The 14,382-nt window shown below is 42.2% G+C and overlaps 1 protein-coding gene across 1 annotated transcript; it reads right to left on the bottom strand.

Annotated features, from left to right (window-relative positions):
- Positions 1–3,078: 3,078 nt before the first annotated feature.
- LOC117818625 (protein NLRC3-like) lies at positions 3,079–13,038 on the bottom strand. Its single transcript, XM_034691577.1, has 9 exons — positions 12,929–13,038; positions 12,570–12,680; positions 9,647–9,722; positions 9,284–9,509; positions 7,157–8,957; positions 6,872–7,045; positions 6,065–6,232; positions 5,874–5,920; positions 3,079–3,721 (listed from the first exon to the last, which is right to left on the bottom strand). The coding sequence occupies exons 1-9, from the start codon at positions 13,036–13,038 to the stop codon at positions 3,192–3,194; spliced, it is 3,243 nt and encodes a 1,080-aa protein (XP_034547468.1). The 3' UTR covers positions 3,079–3,191.
- Positions 13,039–14,382: the final 1,344 nt, after the last annotated feature.

The raw sequence follows: 14,382 nt of genomic DNA, 5'->3' as shown, positions 1-14,382 counted from the left end.
TTTTGCAATATTTCTATATATCGTGATTTCATTTGGATTTCTGTTAGTTTTGAAAACAGAATTCATAGTTAATGACCTCTGTGTCTTAACATGTTTCTTACATTTAATGTGATGTGTTGATAGATGTTTTAGAGTTAATTGATTCAGTGCCGTCTTGTCCATCCTGCAGCATGAGAGTGCGTTCACGTTAGGGACCAAGGACATTTTCCTGTGTTTTGTATATGTGTGTGTGGTAGAAGCAGTGGCTGTCGTACACATGGTAATTTGTTGATTGTCCCTTGGAAGTAGGAGTGTAGTTTAGCTTTGCTCATTGTTTTTCATAGTTTATCACTATATTAGTCTACTTGTCATATAAAGTTTCTAGTCATGTTATGTTGTACAGATTCCATGTTTATATATAATGTATATTCTTATCTGTAGAAACCACACTCAAAGACAAAGATATACAAAGATACATGTCAAAGAAAAATAATAGAGTGGAAATCTGAAGAGTGTGTGTCAGCCTGGATTCCATTCGCCATCACCAACTTTTCTTTTTTTCTTTTCTCACTGGACAGGCTGTGATGATTGCAACCTTTTAGATAGAATCACCATCTGAGAGTAGATGAGGTCTCAAGTGTGGCATCCAGCACACCATCGCCTCTTTGGAAAGGAAAAATTGTGTATTTATTTCACTGGTTATTTTCTTCACACATGATGAATAACCTTTCCCTGCTAAAAGTACAGTGGATATAACGTTAACTCCATCTGTTGCTTAAGATAAAACAGGGACAGGCGAGACTATCATCCATCCATAACCAGCTAACCTAACTATAGTCGATAACTTTGTCACATTACCTCTGTCTTTTTCGTGCTTATCCCCCTCCTCTTTTCTCCTTCTTCGCCCCTGGGCTCCCGATGGCTTTGTTTCTTTGGACATATTGGTTGTAAATAAACTTGATATTAATCGGTGCAGTGTCACTCATCAATAGCTCGCCTGGCCTCCCCCTCAATTAGCAGATAATGAGCAGGTGAAGTGCAGCAGTGATGTGATGCGTTGGGCAAGGGTCAAGGAGGGAGCAAGACAATGGAGCCTTTTTGATGTAGTTATGTTTTCTTGACTTATTTTGTAACATTGTTAATTAATACCATGAAAATGATAAAGATAAAATCATAGGCAATAAAGTGACAGATAAACATTTTCTTTTTCTTTCTTCATACTGTCTTCAACTTTTTATCCATGGCCCCCCCTTCAGACGGGCGGTGCCCCTAGCATTTGCCTATACTGCCTATGCCACGGGCCGGCCCTGCCTGTGCAATTATATGTGGCAGCTTGGTCAGAGTTGGGAGAGCTGCACAGTCACAGCTGACTGGAAGAGCTCCAAAGAAGGACTACACCTGACATTGACATTGCAACAGGTCAGCCACATCCTGTGCTGCACAGCAGCATAATAATCCTGTCATGTCAGCCGGCTTGGCCACATGCAGGAGAGAAAACTGAGTGCAGCCGGCCACATACATTTTACCTCCCTCCCACATCCAAGTGACTTTTAGCTCCCTTATCTGAATCCTGGTCTTTCAGTGTTACCTGTTTTAATCTATTTATTTACCCTTTTCATAAACTTGTGAACCCTTTTTAACAGTCTGTTGTTTGTTCCTCATTCTTTCACTGACTACTGAATCCAAACTGTGCCGTTAGAACTGGGGTTGCCGGCTGGGTTGCCCTAAATAGAAACCAGTGGTAGTAGTATAGTATCACCAGCTGTGGTCTGGAGTATGGTAACTTGTAGGTTCAACGGGAGAGATTCTGATATCAACTCAGGGGAGTGGACGAGTAACCTCAAAAATAATTTCGCTTTACAAAGAGCTCCTCCAGAATTTAGAGCTGAGCTAACTCTTTGCTGTCTTGAGGGCAAAGCCAAGAGGGAGATGTTAATGCTGAGAAGGACAAACACATCGTATACCTGTAAAACAAAGTGGCAGACTTGGAGCAGAGCACAAGGATGAATGACATTTCAGTCAGGAGAGACACAGTTTGAAGATGAAATGTTATTTATTACAACGTAATGAATAATGAAACGTGACAGAAATCTTTGGTGTAAGGACTCTATGGGGATAATTTTGTGAGCGTAGGATGTGTGAATTTGGCAGCAGAAGAAACCCCCCCAGAGTCCAGACTCTGATGGTGGTGGTTGATGAATCCTAGGAATTGATGACTTGCAGAGACCAGGTGGGGATGGTGAGTTGGAAGGGTGCACACCATTAATGCAGGAAGGTAGTGATGTGCGGATCCATACTGAAATATCGATACTTCGGATACCAGATCTTTATGCTCTAAAATCGATTTCTCAAATTGAATATATCAATACTTTTGATACTTCAGTCATTTGAGCCAATGTATATTATTAACAGGAACACAGTGGAAAATAACTAAACCATTGAGATCTTGTCTAAATGATACGCGGTTGGTGGGAACTACTAGTTCCAGTTCTTGATAATTAAACAATCATTTATTTTAATGGTTTTATTGTTTTACTTATTTTCTTTTTTTGTGTGTTTAAAATACAATTTTCACATATTTTGTATGATTGTGTCCTCTGTTTGGTTTTTCTGTTGTTGTATTAGCTCGGCTATAGTGTAAATGAGGACGCAACCTCGATATACTTACGAGTTTAAAATAAATAAATAAATAACTCAGAAATACACTACTTTTTTCAGATTTAACAGACACATTAGGTGTATTTGCACAAAGTATCAGTATTGGATCAGTATCGCCGATACCAGCCTGAATTTTACTCAGTATCAGATCGGAAAGGAAATCAGTGGTATTGAACATCACTACTTAGAAGGAACTAGCTGGAGAGAGAGACATTAAAGAAGACAGCAGAAAGTTGATAGGCTGACAATAAGGGCGTGCCACTGAGCTATTGGATGACAGGCGCCGCTGATTAACCAATGACAGCTCCGGAGCGTGCAGCTGGAAGCGGGTGAGCTATTGAACGAGGGAGAGGAGAGTTAAACAACTGCTGTGATTGCTTTTATAGTCTTCCTGTCTAAGCTTTCACTAGAGCTACATTATTGTCTCTGGTCTAGAAATCAAACCCAGATATTATGCCAGAGCCGTGGCAACAATGAGTGGTGAGGAGCACAGGGAAGCCGAGCTTAACTCTGTGGAAAAGCAAGTGACCTTCAGTGAGCAGTGTTTCTCTGACCTACAGAGAACACAGAGACAACGAGGAACCAGACCAGAGCCCAAACCCAGGATACAGAGGTTCAGTGAATGTGGTGTTGAAGGTGTGGAGGTGGGTCAGTGTGTCAGAGGAGACTCTGTAGAAGGACAGAGTGCCAGCAGGATGGTCCACATACACTCCTACTCTGTCAGAGACAGAGGAGGAGGAGATGTTTGTTCCTTCTTTATTGTGCCAGACAGTGTAGCCTTTATCATCAGAGCAAGACAGTCTCCAGGAGTGATCTTTCCATCCAAACACATTATTATCACTTTGCCCTTTCCGTCTGATTCCTCTCTTACTCACTGATACATTAACGTTTCCTCTCCACTCGACCTCCCAGTAACAGCGACCGGTCAGACCAGTCCTACACAGCAGCTGAGGGTGGCCATCAAATCTGTCTGGATGATCAGGATATGACTGAGGCTCCTCCACATGTGTCACCTTCGTGTTGTTGTCAGACAGTTGGAGTTTTATGTTCACTGTGTTTGTGTCCAGTTCTAGCTCACAGGCATCTGATGGAGAGAACGAGACAAACACAGCTGCAGGTTATTTTCTGTTTACTGACAGTTACTGAGAGCCAATCAACCTTACACTTCATATTCAGCTCTGAATAATGTAATAAAGAGTATAATAATAATAATAATAATAATAATAATAATAATAATAATAATAATACATTTATTTATATAGTGCTTTTCAAAAAACTCAAAGACACTTCACAAATAGCACACAATAAAAGACACAATAAAAGAAACACAATAGAAACCCAGTGGATACAAAAACATTAATATTTAAAAGGAGTTCTGAAGAGTTGTGTTTTGAGCAGGGATTTGTAGATCAGTGGAGTTGCGTATGTGTTTGGGGAGAGAGTTCCAGAGGGTGGGAGCAGCAATGGAGTAAGCCCTGTCACCCCACGTTCGGTGCTTGGTCCTACAGGGTGGGAAGAGGAGGTTTTCATTGGAGGAGCGGAGACCATGGGAGGGGTTGTGAGGGTAAAGCAGGTCAGTGAGATAGGAGGGGGCCAGGTGATGGAGGGCTTTGTAAGTCAGACGGAGGACTTTGAAGTGAATGTGTTAGGGGACAGGAAGCCAGTGGAGGTTTTGGAGGACAGGGGTGATGTGATCACGGGAATGGGAGTGAGTGAGTAGACGGGCAGCTGAGTTTTGGATGTACTGGAGTTTATTGAGGACTTTGGATGATGAGCCGAAGTGGATGCTGTTACAGTAGTCAATTCTGGAAGTGATGAAAGCATGGATCAGGGTTTCAGCTGCAGGGAAGGAGAGTAGTCGGGCGATGTTTTTTAGGTAAAAGAAGGCAGTTTTGGTGATGTTAGTGACATGTTTTCAAAGGTGTGGTTTGGAATATGGGTTGATGGAGTCAGAGTGGTGTTATCAAATGTGAGGGAGAAGTTGTGGGTGTTTGTGGTGAGGGATTTGGGGCCGATGATGATGATATCTGATTTGTCACTGTTTAGTTGATAATCAAGGGATAATAAAATCAAAATCTAGTTAACAGTTCAGTCTGAGATGAACAGAGATCAAAATCATGAAACACATGCACACGAATGTAGTATCTCTAATAAAACTCTGTCTCTGACCAAACAATCAGAAACAGACTTCATGAGGGTGGCCTGAGAGCCTGACGTCCTCTAGTGGGCCCTGTGCTCACTGCCCGGAACCGTGGACCTCAATTGGCGTTTGCCACAGAAAACCAGAATTTGCAGGTCCACCACTGGCGCCTGTTACAGGCAGCATACCGGTTTGGTAGTGGGTCAGTGATGGTCTGGTGAGGCTTATCCCTTGAGGGATGCACAGACCTCTACAGGCTAGACAACAGCACCTTAACTGCCATTAGGTATCGGGATGAAATCCTTGGACCCATTGTCAGACCCTTAGCTGGTGCAGTGGGTCCAGGGTTCCTTCTGATGCATGACAAAGCCCGGCCTCATGTGGCGAGAGTATGCAAGCAGTTCCTGGAGGATGAAGGTATTGATACCATTGAATGGCCCCACGCTCACCTAACCTAAATACATCAGAACACCTCTCTGATATTTTGTTTCGGTCCATCCGACGCTGCCAGGTGGTCTCATCAGTAGCATGCCCTGACGTTGTCAAGCATGCGTACATGCACATTGAGGCCATACAAACTACTGATTATCATTTTGAGTTGCTCCAATGAGATTTTAGCAAAGCAGACGTGTGTAGGGTAATTTTCTTTAAAACTAGTTTAGAAGATATTGAGGTTAGTTAGTGAGGAGGTTAAAGGCCTGACTCATCTCTACCTCTGTGCCTGTAGTTAGGTCAACCAAAAGTTAGGTTGAGTAAGCTTTTCCAACATGGCTTTCACCAATCAGAGGCTTCAGAAATTAATGGGTGACATCACTGAGGCTACTTCCATGTATTATGCAGACCTTGATTTACGCCCAGCTGGTACACTTGATACGAGAACTAATATTTGAAGCTTAGTTTCTACAAAAACAGAAGAACCCAAACAAAGTTGATATAATAGTGTTGTTGGATCAATGTCTAGTTTGTTGTTTGCTGATTTGAAGAAATTTTAATTGTAAAACTGTTTAATCCACACTAACATTACAAAAATAAATCTTAATTTAAACTCATCTCTCTGTGGCTGTGTTTGAATGAATCAAAGTTAAAACACACTCACACTTCCTCAGACCAGGTTTGAGTCTGTGCGGTCCACTATGTTCCAACCTGGATGAAGAAACAGAAGCCGCTTTTACAAAACCTCTTCACAATAAATGTTTTCATGTTGATATAAAAAATACATTTCATTGGACACACTGTTTAAGAGAGAGTGTAAAAAAGTAAACAGATGAGCTAGGTGTCTGTCTGTACCTCAGTGTCTGCAGTGTGCACTGTGGATCCTCCAGACGAGCAGTCAACAGCTTCTCTCCTGGTTCTCCTGGATGATTGTAGCTCAGGTCCAGCTCTCTCAGACTTGAGGGGCTAAGAATCGAGGCCAGAGAAGCACAGCCTTCCTCTGTGATCAGACAGCCTGACAAACTACACACACACACACACACACACACACACACACACACACACACACACACACACACACACACACACACACACACACACACACACACACACACACACACACACACACACACACACACAATCATTTAAAATAAGTTGAGTTATCCAGCTATAGGCTTAGACCAACAGGGGACCTGACACACTGAGCTCCCCCCTCTCTCTCTAAGCATAGACATTTAGTCATATTACTGCAAGGCGCAAAAGTCTGAGTGTACCAATGCTGTTTTCTGCTTCCTGGCTTTCTGTTCTTTTACCCACTTGTGATTTCTCTTAGACTTTTATTGATCACAGGGGAAGGGTACTAAACATTGGGGGGGGGGGGGAGGCAATGACATACATTAGGTGTAACATTGGCAGGGTTGCAGCCATGTTTCTGGACTGTTTAGTTTGAAGAAAAGACACTTCACTGATATGTCTACCATCCAACCATTACCTCTGGCTGGTTAGATATGCTGTGGGGACTCTTTTACTTTAAGTGTACATGTTTAAGTCCAGATAAACATTACTAAAAGACTGTATCAGACCAGTTATCAACAATAGTCAATTGTTTGTTAATTAACTAAAAAATGAATGCCATGTTGTCATCATGTCCTGCACACTAACCTGAGAGTTTCCAGTCTGCAGTGCTGAGTCTTTAGTCCAGCAGACAGCAGTTTGACTCCCGAATCCTGCAGGTCGTTGTTGCTCAGGTCCAGCTCTCTCAGACTAGAGGACTGTGAGCTGAGGACTGAGGACAGGGCTTCACAGCTTCTCTCTGAGAGGTTACAGCAGCTCAGCCTAATGAACAGTCAGAAGTGTATGGAAGAAATCCATTATAAATAATAGTTGTTGCATTGAATGAAGAAAAACAAGTGTCAACCTGGAATAAATACATTTCTGTGCACGTACAGAGCTTTACTTGAAACTTTGATCACAGGCAGCAGCCTCAGAAGATCCTTCTCTGAAGCAGAGTATTTCTTCAGGTCAAACACATCCAGATCTTTCTCTGATGACAGTAAGATGAAGACCAGAGCCGACCACTGAGCAGGAGACAGTTCATCTGTGGAGAGACTTCCTGATTTCAGTGACCATTGGATATCTGTCACCAGAGATTGATCATTCAGTTCGTTCAGACAGTGGAACAGGTTGATGCTTCTCTCTGCAGACAGATCCTCACTGATCTTCTTCTTGATGTACTCGACTGTTTCCTGATTGGTCTGTGAGATACTTCCTGTCTGTGTCAGCAGACCTCTAAGGAGAGTCTGATTGGTCTCTACTGAAAGGCCAAGGAGGAAGCGGAGGAACAAGTCCAGGTGTCCATTTGGACTCTGTAAGGCCTGGTCCACAGCACTCTGATAGAGACGTGCCTCTGCAGGTTTGTTTTCTCTTGTTCTCAGGGATGTTGTTTCTTCTTCTTCTTCCATTAGGTTGAGTCCAGAGTTGGTGAAGGTCAGATGGACATGAAGTGCAGCCAGAAACTCCTGAACACTTAGATGGATGAAGCAGAACACCTTGTCCTGGTACAGTCCTCTCTCCTCTCTAAAGATCTGTGTGAACACTCCTGAGTACATTGAGGCTGCTCTGATATCGATGCCACACTCTGTCAGGTCGGACTCATAGAAGATCAGGTTTCCTTTCTGCAGCTGCTCAAAGGCCAGTTTTCCCAGAGACTGGATCATCTTCCTGCTCTCTGGACTCCAGAGTGGATCAGTCTCAGCTCCTCCATCGTACTTGATGATCTTCCGTTTGGTCTGAACCATCAGGAAGTGGATGTACATCTCAGTCAGGGTCCTGGGCAGCTCTTCACCCTCTCCTGTCTTGAACTCATCCTCCAGAACTGTAGCAGTGATCCAGCAGAAGACCGGGATGTGGCACATGATGTGGAGGCTTCGGGATGTCTTGATGTGGGAGATGATTCTGCTGGTCTGCTGCTGGTCTCTGAACCTTTTCCTGAAGTATTCCTTCTTCTGTGGGTCAGTGAACCCTCTGACCTCTGTCACCATGTCAACACACCATGGAGGGATCTGATTGGCTGCTGCAGGTCGAGTGGTTATCCAGAGGCAAGCAGAGGGGAGCAGGTTCCCCCTGATGAGGTTTGTCAGCAGCCGATCCACTGAAGTGGACTTCGTAACATCAGTCAGGATCTGATTGTTTGTGAAGTCCAGAGGAAGTCGACACTCATCCAGACCGTCAAAGATGAATAAAACCTGGAACTCTTCAAACCTGCAGAGTCCTGCTTCTCTGGTTTCAGTGAAGAAGTAATGAACAAGTTCCACCAAGCTGAACTTTCTCTCTCTCAGCACATTCAGCTCTCTGAAAGTGAAGGGAAATGTGAACTGGATGTCCTGGTTGGTTTTGTCTTCAGCCCAGTCCAGAGTGAACTTCTGTGTTAAGAAGGTTTTCCCGATGCCAGCCACTCCCTTTGTCAGCACTGCTCTGATTGGTTCATCTCTTCCAGGTGAGCCTTTAAAGATGTCTTCTGGTCTGATGGTTGTTTCTGCTCTGTGTGGTGTCCTGGATGCTGCTTCAATCTGTCTGACCTCATGTTCATCATTGACCTCTCCAGTCCCTCCCTCTGTGATGTAGAGCTCTGTGTAGATCTGATTCAGAAGGGTTGGGTTTCCTGCTTTAGCGATCCCCTCAAACACACACTGGAACTTCTCCTTCAGGTTAGACTTCAGTTTACGTTGGCACACTGCATCATAAGAACCTGAATATGAAAGCAACATATAAAATTAATTAAAATCATAATTTCTCCAATGAGTTGTAATGTGTTACAAAGGGTTGCCATTTGTCAAAGAACTTCTCTGAACTACCTCTCAGCTCATCCCTCTTTTTCCCAGTTTAAGAAAAAAAAAACAGACATCTTGAAGCCACTGAGAGTCAGAGGGGGTATGAATGGATTTTCAAAGGATAAATTTTTTCAGTACAGAAGAACTTTTCTTTCCCATCAGTGAAAGACAACCATCCTGAACTCTGATAAAGATGTATGAATTTCCTCATTCTGTCATGTTTAATAAGTTAAATTCCTCTTACTGCTCTGCAGACAGTCAGCCAGCTCCTCCTGCTTCATTCTCCTCAGGAAGTGCAGAGTGATCTTCAGAAAAGCATCTCTGCTCCTCCTCTGCTCTTCATCCTCACCATCTAAAACCTCCTCATCCTCCCTCTGACCCTCAAAGCATGCTGGGTAATCTGAACTCAAAACCCTCTGGACTCTCTTCAGCTCCTTCTTCACAAAGGTGATGATGTTCTCCTCCAGCAGCTGGAACAGAAAGAGACTCTGCATATGAAGTTTAAACTGACAAATCACAATATATAAACCATCTGTCATTCTGTCTGAATGATGATCAAGCATTAAGTCCTTAGTTATTGTGCTTCATGATAACATGCTGAACAAACCATAAATATGGAGTCCAGGTCTGTTTGATGCTGCTGGTCTGGGTGATCACTGAGATCCTCTGAGCTCTGCTGAACTCTGGTGAGAAAACATCAAGTTTTAGGAGTCAGTGACACAGAGTAGATTGTTCAAAAACTTGTGAAAATGACAACTAATGACAAACTGAGGCGCAACTTATATCTGCACATGCACTTACAGAGCTCCACTGTGTCTGCAGCCTGTTCCCTCTCTATCTTGCGGAAATTTTCTGCTACCTGAACAGACTCAATCTTTCTATCCAAGAAAAGAGATTTTAGGGTCCACAGTAAGATAGAAGCCTATAAAAGGAGGCTCAAGCTATGGGCTATCAGAGTGGCCAAAACAGCTCAGTGTTCTTTGAAAATCTGTGTAATTTTGTCTTTGAAGAAGTGAAGGAGTTCCTGTCCTCTGTGGCAGGTGCACCCTGAAGAAGCAACTCTGGGAAGTATCCCCTTGCTCAATGAGCAACACGGTTGGATACAAAATCTATTTCCCCCAAAACTGGGTATACCATAATAAGTCTCACTTCCAGAGAGCAGGACAACCTTGTGGAGATATCTTGTGATACTGCTTTGAATCTGACCTTCACACAAAAGCAGCTGCACATTTCAGGATAGATGTACACTCAGGGGGGAATGCATTGAGAATGGACTGCGGCTGCTGTTAGCACCAAGAATTGTGCATTATTTGCCCCCTGCTGTCTGCTCCATCTCAAGGTCTGATTCACAAATTGCTCCAAAGATATCCCAACGCCAATACGCCCCAAAGGTTTCTCAGCTGAGCACAGTTTGCCCTTAATATGTGCCTGCAAGCAATTATCCTTGTAGCAAAGGGTAAATGCTGGCTTTGCGTCATGAACACATTAATTGAAAAAATGGCAGAGAGAAAAATAAAAAGTTTACTTTCTGACAGAGCTTAAAGTCCTCACTGATGAGGTTAAGAAGTTTTCCTTTAGGCAGCAGTCAAGAAATCCAAAAGAAATAACCAGAATTTTGCAGACTGTTTCAACCATTGTCATTGCTGTTGGTGTTTTTAAGCAATCTGCCTCAGAGTGCAAATGGAGATGACATGATTTAAAAAGCAGAACATGGGGAAAAACGACATTTAACTTGTCTCAGGCATCAAAAAACAGCGTGGGTCCACCACAAGAGCAATGAGAGCAAGTCATTGGCCTGGAGGGAATTTGCACAGGTGGGTGTCTTTCAAATGAAAAATGCTGTCTGTGTTAGAACACTTCTCCTCCACTCTCTGTGCTGCTTCTGAATTATCAAAAGTTATTAAATAAGTTATGGAAGAATTGAATATGTCTGACCGCTTTTGTTCATTCATCAAAGACAGAATACTCTTTTTTTTTCTCATGTCCATCATACATTTACAAGAGTAGGTATTTTATCTTCCCCTTCTTTGTTTTGGGAGACACTTTAAGCTAAGGGGATATCATCAAACACAGCTGATCAAACTTGAGAAGCGTTCAGAGAACATGTAGTTGTACAGGCTGAGAATGATATCATTATGCCTCAGTACATCAGCAAACTGGTACTTCGCACTAGGTAAACATTTTATGAACAGGGAGATAAAACGAGCAAGCTGCTAGCACATCAGTCCAGTTCAGTCCCATATTTGGGACTTGGAGGGGGAAAATAAAATGCAAATTTCAGAGCTGGGAATGGCGATTTCCTCATTACAAGCCACGGACCCGATTGTTACCTGTCAGAATTGTATAGGAAATTTTGGCATAAGTTGGCTCCCCTACTTATTAATATCTTTAACGAATCTTTTAATTCAAGGTCCCTCCATGTGACACTTACCCAGGCCTCTATTTATTTCATTCTTAAGAAAGGCAAAGACTTCCTGATGTATGCAAAATTTGGGATGTACACATTTTTCTTTGATTATTTAAAAAAAGAAAATCTCTAAGGTAGGCTGAAAAAATACGTGAGGTTCTGGGGTCTCTTTCTCAAATATGTCCAATGTACTACATTTTCAGATACCCTGAATTAAAGCAAAGTTTTATTAATGTGGAATATTTGGTAAGATGCAGTAATGTGGGCTTTTCTAGTTTAGTTTAAGATGTTTTTGGTTTTGTGGTTTTTGTTCTGTCTTCATTTTGGAAGTTATAATATTTGTTTCTCTTTTTTTTTGTTACCCAAGAGTGTAAAAAAAATAGATTCAGTTGGGTTGGGGAGTGGTCGGTGCTATTTTTAATGTTGTCTGTTGCCTTAGGTTAAGAAGGATTTGTGTACTTTTTTGATTTAAATATTTGTGCACTTATGATGGCACAATATAAGAAGTGAAAGCCAGGAAAAACAAAAGAAAAAAACAACATTTCTCTTTTTTGAGCGTGTGTCCTCAGTCAGTCAGTCAAATGTCAAAGTAAAGCTACTCATCAGATAAGTATTTAATGATGATCTAAAGATGTCTGAGAGGGATGAAAATCACCAGTTAACAGGGTCCCTCTTTAGACCAAAACACTGGTCGATCTCTGCCATGGCTTTCAGCATCAGTCTTCACTAAAATCTTTATTATATTGAATTGTTTACATAGCCTAAATAACACAAATGCTGTTGTATCAACATTTTCTGAAATAGGAGTTGCATTTTATCTCAATTTTTTTAATTAAATGACATGTGCATTGTTAAATGAGATGGATCCAAGATTAATTTCAAACATGAATCATGTATGTTATCTATATTGTCTGAAGTTAAATAAAGACATTCAAAAGTAACAATTTGATATAATTGGATTTTGGTAGTTATAGGTTTTTTTTTGGTAATTACAATTTGAACCCAGAAAATGCTGCCCCAATATCCAAGGTAAATAACGCTTACAGTGGAGTAATCAATAATGTCAATCTATTCATATTTTAATAGTTCTGAGCTGTGCATAAATACAGTTTTCCATTCTCACCTTCCATCAGCAGGATTTCCACCTTTAAAGGTAAAAGCGAGATCTTTGGACCGGTCACTCTTCATGGACAGACAGCTGGGTCCAGAAGACTCTGGTCTCTGTGTCTTCATCCTGAAGCAAAGAGCAGATTAATGAAGGTTACTAGAACAAAAGACCTGAAAAAAGCCACCCGTCTGAAAAATGCAAATGGCATGAAAGTAGCTGCGGCCATTCAGATCGGACGTTCTCTCACTAGTTATCTTCGCTATGAAGTCCTCCCTACAACTGCGACCCCTTCAAAAATGTTCACACACAAACTCTGAAGCTGTGGGCTGAGACATGAGTAATTTCACAGGAGAGAAAATGTTGATCTTTTTCACCTTCCATCAGCAGGAGGTCCATCTTTGAAGGTAAATGCGAGATCTTTGGACCGGTCACTCTTCATGGACAGACAGCTGGGTCCAGGAGACTCTGGTCTCTGTGTCTTCATCCTGAAGCAAAGAGCGGATTAATGAAGGTTACTAGAACAAAAGCCATATGTCTGAAAAACATGAAAGTAGCTGCAGCCATCCAGATCGGACGTTCTCTTACTAATCATCTTCACTATGAATTCCTCCCTACAACTGCGACCCCTTAAAAATGTTCACACACACACACACTCTGAAGCTCTGGGCTGAGACATGAGTAGTTTCACGGGAGAGAAAATGTTGATCTTTTTCACCTTCCATCAGCAGGAGGTCCATCTTTGAAGGTAAATGCGAGATCTTTGGACAGGTTACTCTTCATGGACAGACAGCTGGGTCCAGGAGACTCTGGTCTCTGTGTCTTCATCCTGAAGCAAAGAGCGGATTAATGAAGGTTACTAGAACAAAAGACCTGAAAAAAGCCACCCGTCTGAAAAATGCAAATGGCATGAAAGTAGCTGCGGCCATTCAGATCGGACGTTCTCTCACTAGTTATCTTCGCTATGAAGTCCTCCCTACAACTGCGACCCCTTCAAAAATGTTCACACACAAACTCTGAAGCTGTGGGCTGAGACATGAGTAATTTCACAGGAGAGAAAATGTTGATCTTTTTCACCTTCCATCAGCAGGAGGTCCATCTTTGAAGGTAAATGCAAGGTCTTTAGACCGGTTACTCTTCATGGACAGACAGCTGGGTCCAGGAGACTCTGGTCTCTGCTCCTTCATCCTGAAACAAACAGAAAGCTGATTAATGAACGCAACTAGAGAATCTCAAGGAGAGAGCTCTACATACTGAACACTTCCCATAAGTCTTTCATGAACAGTTGCACAGGTTTTGAATAACATACAGAGTGACCAACAGAAGTCATTAAAGTTCAGATCATCACAGAGAACTAACTAAACAGAACAGAAATGACTTTAAATGTACTGTAGGGGCCATAATGTTGATTTTCTATGTTATTCGTTAACCATGATTATTTCCTTTTTTTATTGCTTACTTCATTTCCGGTTTGGGGTTCATGGGTGTGGTTTACCTTTTATCTACCTGTTCAGTTGGGGGTGGGGCACACACATAGAGGGTGAGTGGGGGTTGAGTATTTTTTGTTGACCGCCACGCCATCGCCACCGCCACCGTCATCGTCATTTTCATTGTTTGTTTCGAACCTTTTTTGATATTGATTTGTTTTGAGTGTTTGATAATAAATAGTAAACATACTTTGAACTTTGATTTTGATTTAATGGCAAGACGCGTCGCAAACACAACCCCATTTAGTCTCTGCGGCACCGTACAAACTGAGCCGCTTCATTTAGTCAACAAAAAATAACCCGGATCACTGGATGGACACTCTTGGAACACTGGACCACTCTTC

This window comes from Notolabrus celidotus, chromosome 9, assembly GCF_009762535.1.
Source record: "Notolabrus celidotus isolate fNotCel1 chromosome 9, fNotCel1.pri, whole genome shotgun sequence".
In the NCBI taxonomy this organism is placed as follows: Eukaryota; Metazoa; Chordata; class Actinopteri; order Labriformes; family Labridae; genus Notolabrus; species Notolabrus celidotus.
This window is presented reverse-complemented; position numbering and strand designations above follow the sequence as displayed.

Bases quoted from the DNA above. Each gene is read 5' to 3' on its own strand.
- LOC117818625 (XM_034691577.1), bottom strand. From the start codon at position 13,038: ATGAAGACACAGAGACCAGAGTCTCCTGGACCCAGCTGTCTGTCCATG. The intron at 12,681-12,928 runs GTGAAAAAGATC...TCTTTGCTTCAG, and splicing joins GGACCTCCTGCTGATGGAAG to GATGAAGACACAGAGACCAG. The intron at 8,958-9,283 runs GTAAGAGGAATT...TTTCATATTCAG, and splicing joins GGCTGACTGTCTGCAGAGCA to GTTCTTATGATGCAGTGTGC.